Source organism: Solanum stenotomum, chromosome 2 (genome assembly GCF_019186545.1).
Source record: "Solanum stenotomum isolate F172 chromosome 2, ASM1918654v1, whole genome shotgun sequence".
Lineage (NCBI taxonomy): Eukaryota > Viridiplantae > Streptophyta > Magnoliopsida > Solanales > Solanaceae > Solanum > Solanum stenotomum.
Window position 1 is genome coordinate 70,842,394 of NC_064283.1, and position 20,086 is coordinate 70,862,479.

General features: G+C 31.6%; 4 protein-coding genes and 2 pseudogenes across 8 annotated transcripts in view; 5 read left to right on the forward strand and 1 right to left on the reverse strand.

Annotated features, from left to right (window-relative positions):
* Positions 1-8,510, forward strand: part of LOC125857217 (MLP-like protein 28) — a 79,199-nt gene extending 70,689 nt beyond the window's left edge. The window contains exon 3 of the mRNA XM_049536912.1: positions 8,473-8,510. Coding sequence (XP_049392869.1) covers positions 8,473-8,492 — 20 coding nt within the window. The 3' untranslated portion in view covers positions 8,493-8,510. The remainder of the gene's footprint in view (positions 1-8,472) is intronic.
* The window catches only part of LOC125857196 (MLP-like protein 34), a 384,557-nt gene that overhangs the window by 271,983 nt on the left and 92,488 nt on the right, over positions 1-20,086 (reverse strand). The gene's annotated exons all lie outside the window — the stretch shown is intronic.
* LOC125857250 (kirola-like) lies at positions 1,627-2,621 on the forward strand (annotated as a pseudogene).
* On the forward strand, positions 3,506-4,008 carry LOC125857259 (protein PELPK2-like; annotated as a pseudogene).
* On the forward strand, positions 11,753-12,245 carry LOC125857261 (protein PELPK1-like). Its single transcript, XM_049536956.1, has one exon. The coding sequence runs from the start codon at positions 11,810-11,812 to the stop codon at positions 12,152-12,154; it is 345 nt and encodes a 114-aa protein (XP_049392913.1). The 5' UTR covers positions 11,753-11,809; the 3' UTR covers positions 12,155-12,245.
* On the forward strand, positions 13,090-19,354 carry LOC125857219 (protein C2-DOMAIN ABA-RELATED 7-like). The gene is made up of 3 exons (XM_049536914.1): positions 13,090-13,304; positions 18,276-18,371; positions 18,899-19,354. The coding sequence occupies exons 1-3, from the start codon at positions 13,203-13,205 to the stop codon at positions 19,202-19,204; spliced, it is 504 nt and encodes a 167-aa protein (XP_049392871.1). The 5' UTR covers positions 13,090-13,202; the 3' UTR covers positions 19,205-19,354.

Sequence of the window (20,086 nt, forward strand, 5' to 3'; positions counted from 1 at the left end):
TCATAACTTCTAATACTCTGCATAACTTCTGAACAACTTATCATTTCTGGTAGTTAGAAAGCATATAAGTTTCAAACAAAAGTATGAGGTTGTGAAGCCAATGAAACTAACCTTACTATTTAAATAAACCTTTCGTTGTATCAACAATATATATTCAGGAGTCTGCTCTTCTATATGTAGAAACTGTACCTTCCTGCAATATACATATAGAAGTTCATGATAAAATTAAGCAGAGTCAGTAACAAGGCAGCTCGGAATATTATATGAATCATGTGATATATTCTATTCTCTTAATCGAAATTCGACAGAGAAAATCTAAAACAACCACAAAAATAAAATAAAACCTACATGCTAAATTATAGGAACTAATTCGTCTAGATTAGTTCCTCTTTTGTATGGATAAACCTTTATTATTATTATTAAATAAAATCCTTGCGTTATTAAGCAAAATAATAATAATAATAACATGAAGATGATACAATAATAAATTGAAAAAATTAATAGCCAAAAAAAGAAGTTAGTAATTATCAATTCAACATGGACCCCTACATTGAATATTTTGATGTTTCATAGGATACAACTCAGAAGAAAAATAAAGAAGAGTAAAGTTTATAATTTCCTCGTGCTATTCTATGTTCCATAGTGCCTTATATTACAACTTACAAGTTAGGAGTAACCCTATAAGTTTGAGGCTAGGCATAAAGCCGTTCAAATCAAACCGAAAAATTGTAGTATCAAATTGAAAAGTCAAATCAAATCAATAAAGAATCATATATAGAGAGAGAAAAAAAGTTTTCTATATATACTTGCCCACCCAAAAATAAAATCTAAAACAACAACAAAAATAAAATAAAATCTACATGCTAAATTATAGGAACTAATTCGTCTAGATTAGTTCCTCTTTTGTATGGATAAACCTTTATTATTATTATTAAATAAAATCCTTTCGTTATTAAGCAAAAAAAATAAATAATAATAATAATAATAACATGAAGATGATACAATAATAAATTGAAAAAATTATTCATAACATTATTCACTTGTTTGGCAAAGATGATTTTTAGGGGAGTGATTTTTACAGGAATAACTAATCCATACTCGTAAAGGATAAGGACCGGTGGGGGCACTTGGAAAAGTCAGGTTGATCGAGTGTCTTCATTCAAGCGAGGGTACATGAGAAGAAGAATGAAACGAAGTGAGAAGCATGGGGCAGGGAATTAAATAGTTGAGTCGATCAGGCTCTACGATCGGGAGAAGATAGCAAAATGAAATCAATATTTGATCGAAAAAGAAGCAAGACGTTTTTATCACAACTGATCACCATCAATAAAGAAGAAATTAAAATACGGTTACATAAAAATAAATATACTTCATTATTTATAATTGTATTGTCATTATATTTAAATTATCATGGTAAAATATCATAATAAATTTATAACTAAACTAAAACCTACTTATACACAATTTAATTAACACCGCCACTATGTGATATAGATATGTGGTAAATAATATTTTTCATTGATTAGCTTCTTACATTAATTAAAATTTATATAAGAGGTACAAGTTTTATACATTTTCTTACCACCTTCCTTTCGCAACTCATTGCTAGTACTTGGAAAAGAAAATATGGGCGTAAAAGGTAAGTTGATTGTTTCATTGGAAATGAAGTGTGGAGGACATTCAGTTCATGATATTTTCCACACTAATACCCAACATAAGCCCTAGTAGAGTCAAGCATTTTGAGATTCATGAAGGTGAAAAAGGAAAAATTGGTTCGGTTGCTAGCTGGAAATATTACGAAGGTAGCACACACATTTCCCTCCTCTCTTTCTCGCAATACTTATTGCATCAATTTTCCACATTTAGGTGTATTTCATATTTCGAAAGTAATTTGCCTATCCATGAAAAAGTTAGTTAATGGTGTTGATTACTCCCTCCGTCCATTTTTAATTGTCATGTTTTCCTTTTCTTAGAGTCAAACGATAAGAACTTTGAATAACATTTGATGTTTTTTTCATGGATAATTACTTCAGCCATCATTCTAATCTTCACGAGCATTAGATCATTTTTATTAAAATGAAAATGATAAAAGAGGGAAAATAAAATAAAGAATTTGAACATTTGAATTGGGGGAGTACCATCTATTATATTTTCTGATCTTTAATGAATAGATGGAAAAGAAATGTTTGCTAAGACTGTGATTGAAGCCATCGATCCTCAGAAGAATTCAATCACTTGGAATGCGATTGAAGGAAATTTGTTGGATTTGTATAATTCCTTCGCTGCTATTACATCCTCTGAACATCAATGGATTACATATGCACTTGTGTATGAGAAGAAAACTGAAGATACCCCAGAACCCCTTGCTATCTTGGATTATTGCATTGGTGTGATCAAGGATGTAGAGGGTCACCTTCTCAAGAATTAAAAAATCTACGATGTTCAATGGTCCTATGCATACATATATCTGTGTGTTTGTTCTTGTGTGATGAGTATTTGAAAATATTGGCTAGTGCTAGCTAGCGTGTAAAATAAATAATATTATGTTTAATTTGAAGAATAATATATATATATGTGTGTGTACACGCCAGCCTCTCTATATAATGTCATGTTTGAAGAATTTATATTTGTGATTCAAGTGGCATTATATACAGTTTGTTTTTACTCTAAGAACTCTGATATTCCATTAATTATTAGCTAAGGCTCTAATACGCATCAATAGATAAGTACTCTACACAAACGATATTTTGTGTCCTGTTTTCTTGATTCAAGTGAAAGGTAAATTCAAAATTTGAAGTTTACGAGTTCCTTCTGAGACCCCAAGGTAGGTGCAACAACTCAAGTTATGGCACAATAATGATATGTATTATAATCATTGAGAACACAAAATACAATTTAGAAATGGAAATATCAAGCAAGTAACAACTAATGATCCTTAAAACGAAACAGAGAATGTAATTCGAGGGGAAGACAAATCCAAAGATTGATAGAAGGGGATGAGAAGCTCTAGCTAAGAACAGAGATAAGAAGAATCAAATTCTTTTTCTTAAGAATTTGCATAATTTCGAAATCACATATCACTATCATTTTTTATGGAACAGTTCTCATGCCCACTACTCACCTGGATTCCAAATTAACCTGTACCTATTGCTCGTTCTCAGCCCAATAACTCTTGTTAGTCCAATAACTATTTGTGTGACGTTGGTATTCATATTGGAATGAACTTGGTTCATAACAGTAGTATAGGACAATACTAGGTAAGGGAGACTTTTCTTATGTGCTTGAATATGTTACACAAGGAAATTTATTGTCAGATTAAATTAGGAGGTTATTGTTGAGAAGATGAACTAACACAATTATTTTCCTACCAAAGCCTAATTCTCTAATTTTTATTTTCCACAACCACACATCTATATAAACTTGTTTGAAGTGAAACATAAAGCATATTAGCATAATCAACCAAAACATAAATTACTAGTCTTGAAGCATTTATCTCCTTTCAACAATGGCTTATAATCACTACAACCCATCTTTTTACTTGTTATTATTTGTCACTTTGTTTTTAACAAACAACTACATAAATCTAGTAGACGCGTCATCTTCTTGAAGTAATTTTGCCTGAGTTTCCTAAGCCTGAATTGCCACATTTACCTGAAATCCCAAAATTTACCTAAGCCTGAATTCCCTGAAATTCCAAAACCCGGGCTACCAACTCTATCAAGGCCTGCATTGCCACATTTACCTGAAATCCCAGCTTTGCCTAAGCCCAAATTATTTCCTGAAATCCCAATATCCGAGCTACCAGCTCTATCAAGGCCCGAATTGCCACATTTACCTGAAATATAATCCCAACTTTGCCTAAGCCTGAATTTCCAGAAATCCCAAAACCCAACATTACCAAAGTCTGAACTTCCACCATTACCAAACCTTGAGATGTCTGTCATTCCTAAACCTGAATCGCCAACTTTGCCAAAGTCAGAAATCCCTCAAGTGCCTAAAAAGCCTTGAGCGGGAGGCGTATAAAATCCTATTTGCTTCATTGAAGCAACAATATTGTTAAAATGTTAAGACTTTAATTATGTTATGTGATCATATGTATGTTTTTTCTTTATTGTGCTAGAATCATTTGCAGCTTCCCTTTATATAATTGTTCTATATATCATCAGTTATTTGTATTTCTTCTAGTGTTACATGTATATTTTTTTTATACACTAAATCTTGAATCTTTTTGTTAGACTTTAGGCACATTTACAAAGAGTGTTAATTGTCTCTAAAGAATATATTTAGCGGCAATTAAGCTATTACCGTTAATTAATTGTCATTAAAGATTTTTTTTTTGTGTAATGTTTTTTTTTTTTTTTTGCTTTGGAATTGGAAGGATTTTATTTATTAAATAGTAGGTTCATCCATACAAAAGGGAACTGATCTAAACGATATAGTTCCATTCGCATCTCCTTCAAAAGCTTTTAGTGTAAAGGAAGGAGATGCTTCAAAAACAAACAACTGTTCATAGGCATATTTGGATCCATAGTCTTCCTTCCATATTTCGTTAATATGTCTGCTACTGAGTTAGACTCCCTCATTATATGCTTCATTGTTGATCCTCTCATCAGTAGGAGCATTGACCTGCAATCCAAATAAATGTATGAGTGTATTGGTTTAGCACTTTCTAAGGTGTTAAGTAATACCTGAGATTCGGTCTCCACGAGCAAATGATTAATGTTTATTTTATGTGCTAGATTCAAACCATGGAGCAAAGCTAGTAGTTCCGCATGATGGGCATTAGCTACTTTTAATTTGCAAGAAAATCTTACAATCCAACTGCCTAGATGGTACTTTATAACTCCACCGATTCCACCCATCAACTGCCTGAAATTTATCTTATGTTAGAAATTCCCGATTATTTGGTGTAATGTGATACTCGCATTAAATATTTTTTTTTGTGTAATGTGGAGTATTAGTGATCTATATATGAAAAAAAAAAGGATTATTTTAAATCCAACTCCAAAGATAATAGACTATTTCTAGTCTTTTCTCATTCAAAGTACATATATTCAAACTTGTACACTATCTAGGGATGACAATGGGTCGGGGCGGGTTGAAGCGGCTTTTTTTAAAACTAATGCGGGACGGGGCGAGTTGCGGGTATATGTGATTTTACGTTGATTCAAATTTATTTTTAACTTTTTACATGTTATAAGAGTGATAAAACATTATTTATTAAGATAATTTCTTTAAAGCTGCTAAAATATTCAAGATAGTAAATGAAATGATTCAATAAAAAATAATACAATTTCTTACATGTTTTCCAATTGACCTCTAAACAATAAGTTTTTAAGTCACTATCCTATTAAATTAATACAACTTAATGAAAAAATGAATTTATTTTTATGAATTATATTTTTAGTGTCAAATTTAACTAGAAAAAGAAATATTAAAAAATTATAAGGGGCGGATTAATGCGAGGCGGGTCTATGCGGGGCGGGGTGGGGCGGGTTGAAACATTGAAATATTTACTTTAATTTAGCCAAGAAAGTCAAATAATTAAACATCACTTCTATTATGGTTTACTTTAATTTAGTTTATCGACAACATAGCCACCTTAATCATGGTTCACCTTCGTAAGGAGTTTCAAATTTCATGACTTAATTCTGCCTTCCGTCCATAGTATATGATATTTTTAATTTGGACACACCCTTTAAGAAAAACATCACTCCTAAGAAATAAGAAATGAAAAAGTAAAAATACAATATAATTTAAATCGAAGAAAGTAATAAACATCATCAACATTAGATGTGATATCTCACTCTGTGCAACTTACCATCATTAATAACATTAAGATGATACAACTCAACAAACTGAAGAAATTAATAGCCAAAAAAAGAAAAGGCTAGTAATGATCAATTCAACATGGACCCCTACATTGAATATTTTTATGTTTCATAGATACAACTCAGAAGAAAAATAAATAAGAGTAGAGGTTATAATTTCCCATTCTATTCTATGTTCTATAGTGCCATCTATTACAAATTAGGAGTAACCCTATATATTTGATGATGCATATTTTTCTGTTTGTAGCATTATTCACTTGTTTGGCAAAGATGATTTTTACAGGAGTAATTAATCCAGACTTGTAAAGGAAAACGGTCGGTGGGGGATATTTGAGAAAGTCGGGCTGATCAAGTGTCTTCATTCAAGTGACAATACAGAAGAAGAACAAAATGAATTGACATGAGGCCCGGGGACAAGGAAAAGAGTCGAATCGATCAGGCTCGACGATTGGGAGAAGCAAAACGAAATTAGAATTTGACTCAAAAAGAAGCAAGGCTATGAATACCATGACCGATGTGATTATATAAAAATAAGGCTTAAATCATCTGCAGCTCTTAAAGTTGTCCGCATAATTCACTTAGACACCTCAACTAGAACTAGTACCTATTGAACACTTTTATCTACCTAAAACTTGTTCTTATTAAACCTTTTTCGATAATCAGTAGCAAGGGTAAAGTGTGTGTGATACACTTGCTATGACGTGGCAAAAATGACTAATTAAAAGATCACATGTGTCACTTGACCCCAACAACTATAGATTTATTATTTTTTATGTTAAAAAGAATGAAAATTATTTCAAAAAAAATTATATTTATTTCCTAATAAAAAAAATAAATGAAACCCATTTTACTCAACCCCACCCTACCAACCCCCTTTCTTCTTCATCTTCTTCTCATCAATTTTTTTTCTCGAACAACAAAAACCTTCACTGCAAATTACTTGCAGATTCGATTTTTTTAAAAAAATACTTTGTATTCCTACTATGTGAGAGAGAAAGATATTCAAAGAGATTGATATAATAGTGATGAAAAAGTTTGTCAATGGTTACTCATCCGGAAATCGATTGCAAAGAAGAATCGAAAGGACCCAAATTAATTTTATCGAAAATTATTTTTCATTCCTAATACATGATAGAGAAAGATATTCAAAGAGTTGGTACAAGAGTGATGAATAAAGGAAGTTTGCCAATGGTTAATCATCTTGAAATCGATTGTAAGGAGAAATCAAGAGGACCTAAATTAATTTAGCAAATTATTTGATATTGTTTTTGATAAGTTTAGTGAGTTTACAATTTTATCTGAATGGTAATATTTATTCGAAGGTGATCGAAAATGGAGATGGAACGTCGATTTACTTTTTTTATCCCAATGTTCAAAAATCTACTTTCGTTATTTTTCTTGCAAATTCAGTTACTTGATGCAGTTTTTTTTTATGTATATTGAAAAGAAATAGAAAAAGAAAAAAATGGAGATTCTTTAGTTGTCTTTGAAAATTTAAATTTGGGGAAGAAGATGACTTGAAGAGGGGGTAGGGGTGCTCTTTCTTTTTTGAATTAAGAATTATTTTTTTTTTTAAATATTAAAAAATTATTTTAATTTATTTAAATGCCAAGTGTCAATTAAAGAAGAAAAAGTGTAAGTTTTTTTTTGGAAAAAAATAAAAATAAAATAGTATTTCAAAAACTTTCACGCGCCCATAGGAAGTGTAAAACACTTTTTTTGCCATATCAGCATTTTGTGTTTAATAGGTACATTTTTTGAACAATTTAAGTGTTCAATAGGTAATAGTCCTTGTTAAGGTGTCTAAATGAAATAAATGGACAACTTTAAGGGGCCGTGGATGACTTAAATATACCTGATTACTTATAATTGTATTGTCATCATATTTCAATTATCATGAGTATGTAAAGTATCATGATAAATTTATAACCAAACTAAAACCTACTTATACATAATTGAATTAACACCGCCACTATGTGATATAGTCATATAGATATGTGGTGGATAATACTTTTTAATTTATTGGTTAGCTTCTTTAATTAACATCTATATATAAAAGCTACAAGCTTTATACATTTTCTCAACTTATTGCTATTACTAGAAAAAGACAATATTGGTATGAAAGGCAAATTGATTGTTGCATTGGAGGTGAAGTGTGGAGGACACTTGATTTATGATATTTTTCACACTAATATTCATCATCTATCCAACATAAGCCCTAGTAGGATCAAGCATTTCGAGATTCATGAAGGTGAAATCGGAAAAATTGATTCGGTTGTTAACTGGAAATATTATGAAGGTACCACATAAAAGTTATCTTCCTCGCAATATTATTTTCTTGCATTAATTTCTATATTTAGGTGTATTTCATATTAGGATTTTAACATTTGAATTGGGAGTAACATCTATTGTATTTTCTGATCATCTTTAATGTATAGATGGAAAAGAAATGTTCGCTAAGACTGTGATTGAAGCCATCGATCCTCAGAAGAAATCAATTACTTGGAAAGTGATTGACGGAAATCTTTTAGAGTTTTATAATTCTTTCACTGTTATTATATCTTGTGAACATTGGACTACAATTACACTTGTGTACGAGAAGAAAACTGAAGATACTCCAGAACCCGTTGCTCTCTTGAAGGTCACCTTCTCAAGAAATAGAAAATTTGTGATGTTCAATGTCCTATATATACATATAACTATGTGTTTGTGTGTTTGTTCTTGTGTGATGAGTATTTGAAAATATTGGATAGTAGCTATGTCACGCCCCGAGCCTACATTTTGGGCGGGACCGGCACCTGGAGACCATTTCTAGCCCCAAGCGAACCCTTGGCCTGGCTTTCTTAACTCAGCGGAAACCTAGCCCAACAGAATAACTCAATGCAATGCAATATTACAAAACAACTTAACTTATAAAATATGGCCATAAAGGCAACTCGAATCTCAAAATAGAATATTTACATATATACATATATAAGAGACTCAAAATTAACTGACTGACTGTTTGTCTATGAAGCCTCTAAAATACTGAGATGGATGTTGGGACAGACCCCGCAACATCCTAATAAAACAAAAACTAAGAACACAAAATAATTGAGTCCTCCAGAATTCAAGGAGGCTCACCACTGACTCTGGAGTGCTCAGCTGGATCAACGACGTGCAGGATGTTGATCCGGGGTACCTGTATCTGCATCATAAGACGATGCAGGCCAACTGGCATTAGTACATGGAATGTACGAGTATGCGAGCTGGAAAACTAAGCAACATAGGCTAGAAGGAAATTTGGAAGAAACTGAAAAGTTTACCTTGCTCAACTCAACTCAACCTGACTAACTTCTTTTAATATAAGACAATTTAAAACAAGTGCGGTATAAAGAAAGACTGTTTAAAACATGTTATAAACTCTGTGTGTATACAAAGATACAACAAGCCTGAGATGTATTTAGAAATACAATTGAACTAATGTATATAAAATACAATAATTTTTGTGTATAAAAATACAATAACTACTGTGGGAGTTTCTCTAACCGACAACCATCACATAAAAGCTATAGTGATGATACAGCGATCGACTTCACGCTGCCAAAGCATCTTATACCTGCCAAAGGTATAAGATCTGAACTGCCTAATGGATCCACTAGTCTAATCTGAAAAGGATTCATCTAAAAAGTATGATCCTTTTCTACCCATGGTGGCTAACATGGTTCTATGGGGGCTGTGGGTTCTTTGAATGCTTCCCCAATTCGGTGCTCGATATTTCTCCCAAAAATGTATTGGCTCTTATGTTTTTAAAACATATTTATTCCTGCTGATATGAGATAATTACTCAAAAACAAGCCCGAAGGCTCTTTGGAAATCTCAGTTTCCAACCTTGTTTAAATGTAAAGACATTTCTTTAAAACTTCTTTGAGAATACATAGTTCCCTAATAACTTTGAGAAATGAACTCATCTTTAAACTCTTTACTTTACTTGTACTCTTGGCTTGATGTGAAACTCTTAACTTAACATGAAACTCTTAACTTTTGANCTTTACTCTTTACTTGACTTGCAACTTGAGCTTTAGAATGAAGTTAAAACATTCAATAAAGACTCTTGAAAAGCTTGGAGGACTTGCTTGAACTAACTTCTTAACTTCTAAGCTTGACTTCTAATTTCACTTGACTTCTAACTCGACTTGACTTGGAAACTAACTTCACTTGACTTGGAAACTAACTTCACTCGACTTCTAACTTTACTTGACTTGGAACTAACTCTCCTTGAATTGGATTATGAATTCAAGGGTAATGATTTGTGTTTGGAAGGATCCCATGATGTTTAGGAAAAATTTAGGACACCTAAACTTAAGAAGAATTACGAAATTAAATTCTGAAAACAAAGCAGATTTTGTTCACAGAGGGAACACAGCCGCGACGCAGACTTGTTTCCCTGAAAGCAGCCTGCCTTTTCTCCTTCATGTTGCCAACTCTAACCCTCTTAACTTCAAAGGTTCTTTTCCCAAACACTTGGGGTCATAAACCCCTCAACCTACAGTGGATTCCACTCAAAAACACAACCAAATCCTGTCCCAAATCAGCAAGAACTTCAACAACACAACCAACAACTTAAACAACCAAAATAAATCTTTTCTTGGAATTAAAAACGAGTTGGTGTGTGGGGGTATGAACCAACCAACACTAAGGATCATAAAATCCCTCAACATACAAGAGATTCAACTCAAGAACACAACCAAATCATGTCCCACAACCAACAATAACTTCCACAACACATCTAACAACATCAACAACAACTAACAACTTCAACAACTTCAACAACAAATCCAATATTTTATCAAATCATAAAATGAGCTTGGTGTGTGGGGGAAAGGATCAACCCACACAAAGAACTCACATACCTTGATAGGGATCACCCCCGATGATTTCCACGACGATCTTTGACGGAAACTCCTTGATCTCCTCTTCTTCTTCTCTTCTTTTTCTCCTTCTTCTCTTCTTCACCCTCAAGAACCCTAACTCTTACTCTTTTAAAATGGAACAAAAATGATCCACAATCAGCCTAACACAACAATATAACATCAAAAGAAATGATTTGTGAAAAGACCAAAATGCCCTTAAATTTCCGGATGGACTCCCTGCCAACTGCCCAACTTTCAAAGGGTATAACTCGCTCATACAAACTCGGAATCGAGCAAACTCGGTGGCGTTGAAAAGATCGTTCCAAGGGCTTTCCAAACATAGCTGGAACTACTCCTGGCTCATCCTGAGCTAGTAGCTATGACTGCTCAAAGTTGGCCAAAAACTCACTGATTTCCACACTTGGCCAAATTTCCAGATTTTGAATTTAGCCAAATTTCCAGATTCTGGACTTAGCCAAATTTTCCAGATTCTGAACTTTTTCCAAAAGTGACTACTTCCAATTTCAAGCTTCTTCATATTCATTTTAAATTGTCGGATGTTACAAGCTAGCATGTAAAATAAATAATATTATGTTCGAAGAGTATATATGTACTACGTACGTCAGCCGTTACGTAATGTCAAAATTTGAAGTTTACTAATTTCTTCTGCAACCTCAAGGTAGTATACGACAATAACTAGGTACATAACATGAGAATTGTCAACAGTTATCTTTACTATTATTGTACATAATCTAGTTATGGTATGTCATTTTATTCAATAGAACCTTAGTCTAATTTTAAAGAAAAGTAAGTTCTCTCTTTAGGTTACCTACTTGAAGACTTTTTATTATGTGTTGAATAGGAATATCTACATAAAATATGTTACATAAGTAAAAATTTTGTCAGATTAAATTAGGAGGTTATTGTTGAGAAGATGAACTAACACACAATTTTTCTACCAAAGCCCTAATTCTCCAATTTTTAATTTCTACAACCACACATCTATATAAACTTGTTTGAAGTGAAACATAAAGCAAAATCAATCAAAGCATAACTTACTAGTCTTGATCTCACCTTTCAACAAATATGGCTTATTACTACAACCCATCTTTTTTCTTCTTATTATTTGTCACTTTGTTTTTAACAAGTGATTATGTAATTCAATCAGACGCTCGTCATCTTCTTGAAATAACTCTACCTGAGCTTCCTAAGCCCGAACTGCCACATTTACCTGAAATCCCAACTTTACCTAAGCTTGAATTCCCTAAAATTCCAAAACCTGAGCTACCAACTCTACCAAAGCCCGAACTGCCAAAAATCCCAAAGCCAGAGTTACCAACATTGCCAAAACTCGAGATACCTGTTATTCCTAAGCCTGAATTACCAACTTTGCCAAAGCTAGAAATACCTCAAGTACCTAAAAAGCCTTGAGCGCGAGGTGTATAAAATCATCTTTGCTTCGTTGAAGCAACATTGTCAAATTTTTAACACTTCATTATGTAATGTCACCATATATATGTGTGTGTGTATGTTTTTTTATATATTTGATAGTATATTATTGGGGAACGAGGTCAGTAAATGTATTATTTATTGATAAGTATATTAAATATAAGTAATGAATAATGTTTGAATTGTGTTGGATACTATCCTATCGTGAATTCGGTTTTATTTAAATCCGTTCATATTTAATTTTGATTTAATCAAATATTGAATTTTTTTAATTAACTGACGTTGGCCTCTAATAAGGAATTAACCATGTGGCATAAATAATTTTCCAAAATTAAATATATTTTCTGTTAAAAATAATAACACAAATGAACTCTTGTTATATAGGTAATGGCATAGATAAACCTATTTTTTAACGAATGATCGATATAAATAATTTATTTATAATAATTCGATGACATGTTACAAAAAAAATCCTTTTAATAAAAGATGTGAACAGGTAGTGTGACCAATGTTATGAATGGATCCGACTCAATAATTTTTTCGAATAACATCGGAATAAAGCTAACCAGGCCAAGGACGTTCAAGAATAACTCTAGAAAGTTATTAGATTCTCTTTGAAGACACTATTACAAAATAAGGAGTTAATTATGAATAAAATTTGATAATTAAATTAAAAAATTGTATATTAATTTCATTTAGTTATAAATTAGTAATAGATTATTAAAAAAAAGTTAATTAGATAAAATTATTTAGGCTTTAGTGATGAATTAATTAGAAATTACCGATAATTTTTTTAAGTAGAAAGCGAGAGATTCTTTTAAGGTGAATAATGGACCGATGATATAAGTTCCCATTTTCCTTTTTCTTTTTGAAATTCTAATTAAGTGCTAGAATTATTCTGAAGTGATAAAAAGAATAAATCAATACAAGGTCATGCAATAAATGAAAGTCCTTTTCTAAGGCCATATTGATATATTGTTGTGGCACATAAACCAATTAAGTTGAAAAAATTTCAATCTTTTTTTTAAAGATGTTGGGACTTGTTAAAATTAGGGTGCATAGAGGCATCAATCTACCACTCAAGGATACATTTCATAGTGATCCTTATGTTGTTGTTACCATGGGTGATCAGGTACATGTTATAATATCTTCTTCTTTGATAATATTTTTGCATATTTCATGAGTTTGATCATATTGAATGGTCAAATATATCGTCTTTTAGAGGCATATCTAGGATAGGTTTTTTGATAATATAGTTGATTGAGCTTCTATATTTTTGTATGAAAAATATTACATTCATTAATTGCGACTCTTGATCATCCATGACTTAACTTTTTAGAAAATCTCACTTTTATATCTTAGGATTTATTACAAAACCAACAATTTGGTCTTAGACTGTGTTTTTATGGTTAAAAAAGTTTCTAAAAAGTTTACTTATATACTTTCTTTGTCTAATTAATTGTGTTACTCTTTCTTTTTAGTCCGTTCAAATGTAATATTTTTTTATATTTGTTTTATTTAAAAAATATGTAAAGGAAAAATGACTTAGTTTTCGAAAAACCGATTAAACATAAGGTTTAAGAGAAATCGGGTTTCCAAAAGGACAGAGTCGCCACTTAATTTTTTAGTAAAAAATCAAGAAAAAATACTTACGGTTTTCAAAAGATTTAAACAGCTAAAATCAATTGAAAACGGGTTCGAAGTTCAATATACATTCCGAGAAGGTGTTAGGCCCTCGGAATGCCCGCTAACTTGCGGTTGACCGGCGATTTGACTAAAATGACTTTGACTAATTTTGAAAAATTTAACACACGAATATTTAAATAAATTACGATATTTAATTAATTTTGAGAAAATAATTAGATAAACGACACATTTTTCTTTTTTAGAGAAAAGAATTCAAAAATGACACATTTGGCTTGTGATACAAGTAATTAGAATTTCAATAAAAACTAGATTAATCAAAATTTATTTGATTCATTTTTTAAGATAATAATTTGAACCAATTAAAGCATGAGACCATTTTAAATCAACTGACAAAAAGAGAACACACACGATTTTATTTAGTTCATTATTAAAGGAAGATGCATTCAAAACATGTCCTTTTAAAAACAAAAGATTTAATTAAAATGAAATATGGCCAATATATTTTATTAGTAAGATAAAATGAATACAAAAACAAGTATAAGAATGTATTAAAGGTAAGTCAATGTAAAGAAATTAACTTATCGTTTGGGGAATTTAATTAGGTTAGTTAACAATTTAAAAGTTAGAGTTGACACGCAATAAGCAATAAATAATCGTAATTAAATAATTAAAGAGTAGGGAGAAATTGAATTTGGGCCTCCTTTTGGGCCAAATTAGCTGGAATTTTGGGGTTTAATCCCAAACCCGTTTTTGTATATATCCGATGTATATCTGTGTATATCGAATGTATACATCATATTTTTTGCTTTCCGGGACCTGTATTTTTATAGAACTTTGTATTTTTGCCTTTTTCAACCTGTATATCACCATTTTGCACCTGTATCGCTGCATTTTAAGCCTGTATATCATGTATACGGAATATATACTACATGTACACATCCCTCTTTTGGGCATTCGGGGCCTGTTTCAGCTTCCTATCAATGGGATTGACTCAGGAAAAAAAAAGGAGAGAGAGCTTTCATGGCCCATTTCGAAGATGCAAGGGAGAAACTTGAGTCCAAGTGACTCGATTTGGTGTCACATGTAACACAAAAATGACGAAAATTAGTGAGCAATAGTAGTGTCTTGAAACCAAAATATTAAATGACAATGATGATCAACCGATTCGTAACTCGACACAAACAAAATGAAAAAATATAAATAAATAAATAAATAAATAATATAGCAAATAACTAACAATAGCCATAAGCCAAGTGAAATACACGTGAATGCCCAGAAAATTGAAAACAAACAGTATACTCAAACCTTAAAGTTTAATTCCAACATTTCCAACTAGTTTCCATTTTTTATTTATTAACGAACTTGATAAACAAAATAAATCCATGACTAATCCACGACTAATAAATCCATGACCAATCAACAAAAAAAAACAAGCAAATTCCACAAAAAATTAAGATCACAAAATCTGAAATAACGGAATGGGTTCAACTAAGATACACAAATCATGAAAAATTTAAAAGGGTGAAAAGGAACCCAAACTCAAGAAAAATATATGTTCAGCATGGTAGTTGACTTAGAAATGGGAGCATAAGCAGCGAAATCTTCAGTTAACATATTGGACTTTTAAAGCAATTATTTTGAAACGAGACTCTAAACATTCGCAAAAGAGGAACTTACTGATTTAAGGAAAAGGAAGAGGCATCGCTAAACTAAGATTTCATTAAGCATGGCTCAAACCACCACATTTTACCTCCCAAAGTAATCACACTTCAAACCTCTATTAACCCTCAAAGGTAACTGATATTAAAGAAATGAGTCGCTCAATTTTACAAGGCATACCCGATCTTTGGCGAGATCAAAGCGAAATAAGAGAATTTATAAACTTAAAGTGAAACTCAAAGACCCACCTGTGAACATTTGTTTAACCAAAGGACAACACAGTGACAAATATTACAAGACTGAAAGGGAAAAAAAAGTAAGTTTTATCAAAAGTGATAGGCAAACAAATAGAAGGAGACGTTGAAAACAGAATAAAATCATGGATGAAACGCACTCAACTAAACAGGCTTGGGGTGTAGAGCAACATAGACATGCCAATGATCTTGTTGGAACGAAATAAACTTAAGTTTTGAAGTGGAGAATCGACTAAAACGACGAAGCTTTTGACTCGGTCCAAAGTCATTTAAGCTCACCAATAAAGTATAAACCAGCCATCAACAACCAATGCAAAATGATAGAAATACAACAACAACAACAATGATCTTGCTATACTGAGAGCACTCTGTAACGGTGGAAAAAAAAATATTATAAAGGAAATATTACCTTTCAAGGCGCAGCAAACAGGGGCAGCGAGCTAGCAGCTGCGGTCCTTCCACCACGAAAGCGAAAACTATGAACAAGAAATCCAAGCAGAAGCTTCGAACTCAATACGAATATGGCTGCCTTTCTCAGAAACTGAAATCGAAGAACTTTCTATTTCTCTTTGATGGGATTTCGTAGTATGTTCTAGGTATTTTGCTTGAATTGCTCTCTATTCCTCAACCGGAATTTTTCTTCCAACCCAAAAAAAAACCTCCTCCACAGTGGGGAAGATGGAAACATATATCAGGGAAACTAGGGTTCACGTTGGAGGGAAAAGGGACCAGGGCAATTTCGGATTCAAGGCCTACAAATTTGAATTTCAAAAACCTTTCACAATTTAGGGGAGGCACCTTTTTTCTGAATTTTCGCCCCATTCCGGAAGAGGAAAGGGGCGATGAACGCTCTTGATCAATTCCAATGTCCTTGGGCGCCGATGTGGCCTTATCTCGCACTATTAAGGACGAAAACATGTGCTTTTGCTGCTGTATGTATTGTATTGTTGCTGCTACAATTGTGAACGTTGGTTTGTCGTTTCTGGGAATGTTCTCGGTTCTCTTTTGTGGAAGAGAAAGAGAGTTGGGCCGGGTCGGGATAATCTGGTGGGAGTTAGCTGGAATGGGTTTGTTCAAGGGAAAATGGGCTTCACGTGAGGAAGGGTCACTTTAAAACAAAAGGGCTGATTGTTGGGATTGTGGGCTGCTGTAATGTGAGGGAAAATGGCCCAGCTTTTGGCTTTTTAAAGAGTTAGAAAAGTTGAAAGGCAAATGGCTAATTTCATAAATAAAAGGTATATTCCAAATTAAGATATGGCCCATTGAGTTAAATTTGGCCGATCGGGATTTGGGATTTAACCAAATTGAGCTCGATTGACGAATTTGGTTAAAATTTAAATAGAATGAATTAGTATAATTAGTTTACGAGCTTCTTAATCTTGACGAAATAAAATAATTAATTTAATTATAAACTAATTAACTCGAAATTGTAAACTATTAAATAACTAAGCAAACTAACCAAATATTTAATTAAACAAAATCTTTTGAGACGATTTTTGAATATTTATAAAGTTCAAAAGTATACACCTATTATTTAAAAATTATAAAAAGTGATAAAACCATTTAAAACTAACTTGAAAAATATTTTGAATTTTATAAAGTTAATTATTTTAAATCGTTTGAAAATTAAGAAACTTGGAAATTAATTATATCGGGGAGGGTCAAAATTGGGTGTCAACAATACTTAGTAATCAGAAACACTCATCTTACCTTGAAGAAATAATTTACAAGTATATAAATATTTATTACCATAAGTTAATTCATTTTTTGTAATATTCCATTGTCTTGTCAAATTTTACTATTATAAGAGGAAGTTTCAAGTGCTCAAGTAGGCAATTGGTAAATATGCTTGCTTGAGCACTTTGAGGGTATTTGTGTAATTTTATTGGTGATTTTTCCGTTTTAATTTGGTTATCTTTTTTTTATTTTTTTATATTTAAAAATTACGTAAATAAATTATAAATTGTGATAATTGACAACTTAAAATATTTTTAAAAAAATATAAAAAGTTCGACTAATTTTTGAAATTAATCTATCGATGTCAACATAAAATAAGACAAAAGAAGTAACATGTATTATTTAATTTGGAAATTATGTAAAAAGTATTGTAAATTTCAATAATGAACAATATTTGATTTACTCTTGAAATTTTATATATCATATATATATTAGGGCAAGGGGAATAACATATATTATTTTAAAATTACGTAAAAAGTACTATAAATCTTAATAATTAACAACTTAGACTATTTAAAAATCATATTAAAATTTAATTGACTCTCTAAATTCTATCTATGTCACATAAATTAAGACAAAAAAAATAACAAATATTAGACCCGTGCTAGCACAGACACATATGTCCAGTATATTCACAAAAAAGTGGAATGAAGTACATAAATAATATATCTCGAAAAACTATCCTGTTGTAAATCCAGAATTCATAAACTTAATTAAAATCATGAATTATGTCTTTTTGTGTTTCATTATGTCAAAGTTTAAATAATATCTGTTATTTGTACTGATGTTCTGCAATTGTCTTATAGAAAGTGAAGACTAGTTGTAAGAAGAACAACTGCAACCCTGTCTGGGATGATGAATTGACCCTTGCACTCAAATATCCAAATGTCCAAATAGTTTTGGTGAGTATTCTCTCTTCATATTATTCTTCAATGAAACTAATTAAGCTCATGAGTTGTAGCTAAATATTTTTACGTTAATACACAGAAAATCTATTATCACTAAATGTCTTTGGCGTAATACATAAACATGACCATTAACTTGGCTTCAGCGGATAACTATGCCTTCATATTTTGAGTGTGCAGAAGTAGGCACTTAAACTTGAATAAAATTGAACAAGTAGACTCACGTGTCCTACATGGCATAATACACGTAGGACGCCACGTAGGACACAAAATCTCCATGTAGGGTGTCATGTAGGACGGATATGCCCATTTCTTCCATTTTATAAAAGTTTAAGTGTCTACTTGTGCACATCCAAAGTTGAAGGTCGTAGTTGTCATCTGATGCCAAGTCAAGGGTCATGTTTATGTATTATGTCAATGTCTTTTTTGTTGTAGTGAAGGTAAAAATTCAATTAGTCAACCAACTGAGCTCCTAATATTTCTCGATATATATAATTTTAATTTGATGATTACGATATTTTCAGACTGTGTATGACAAAGATACATTTAGTAAAGATGACAAAATAGGTGAAGCAAAGATAGACATCAAACCATATCTTAAAGCATTGGAAATGAGCTATCATCAAGACCTTCCAAATGGTGTCAAAGTTGACAAAGTTCAGCAAAATAGAGACAATTGCTTAGCTAAGGAAAGTTGCATCATATGGGAAAATGGCAAATTGATCCAAGACATGACACTTATTTTGCAAAATGTGGAATGTGGTGAAGTAAAATTGCAAATTGAGGTGATTCCTAAAATGTTATCTGAGGATGCATTTTATATTGCATAAGCTATAATTTTATTAGTAAATTTTATAATATGTATAAGTGTTAAGGGATGAGCCTTGTATTAGGTCATTCTAATTGATAAATAATGTGCAAACACTAGTTGGTATTTGCCACATGCTTTATGTAATATAAGGGCCATACTATTTTTACTATTTTTGTTGTAATAAATTAAAATCATGGTGTTTGATGATCTAATCAACTAATAGTATTATGGTTGAAGAGAAAATAATAATACTCAGTCAGACGTTCAATAAAAGTGTATTAAATTAAGAATTAATATAATATGCTTCTATTATAGACGTTTTATTCTAACTGTATTTACGGAAGGCCAAAACTACGAAATAGACATTACGATATAAAGAGCTTTACTTGAACACAAAGATCTTTTAAAAATTATTACATGAAATATTTTATGATAATGGATATTTAAGAAACAATACATGAATTTTTTTTTAAAATGTCTCTGTATTTTAATTTTTCTTTTCACCCTTATTTAAGGTCCATTAATATAAAATGGCTCCTACTATATATGTAAGTATATCACATATATAAAATAGAGAAAAAGTACAAATATACCCCAAACTATCGTAAATGGTATGCAGATACCCTCCGTCATACTTTTTGGACATTGGTGCCTTTGCCGTCCAAAACTAGAGCATATATACCCTTTATTCTAACGTACATACACGTGTCATAATCTTATCCATCGATCCAACATTTATTAAATATCGGATTGACAGATAAGATTGCGCCATGTGTCCCTAATTAGTCTTCCGTTAGAGTGAAGGGCATATATGCTCTAGTTTTTTGACGGTAGGGACACCTATATCCCAAAAGTATGACGAAGGGTATATACATACTATTTACGATAGTTCAAGGATATA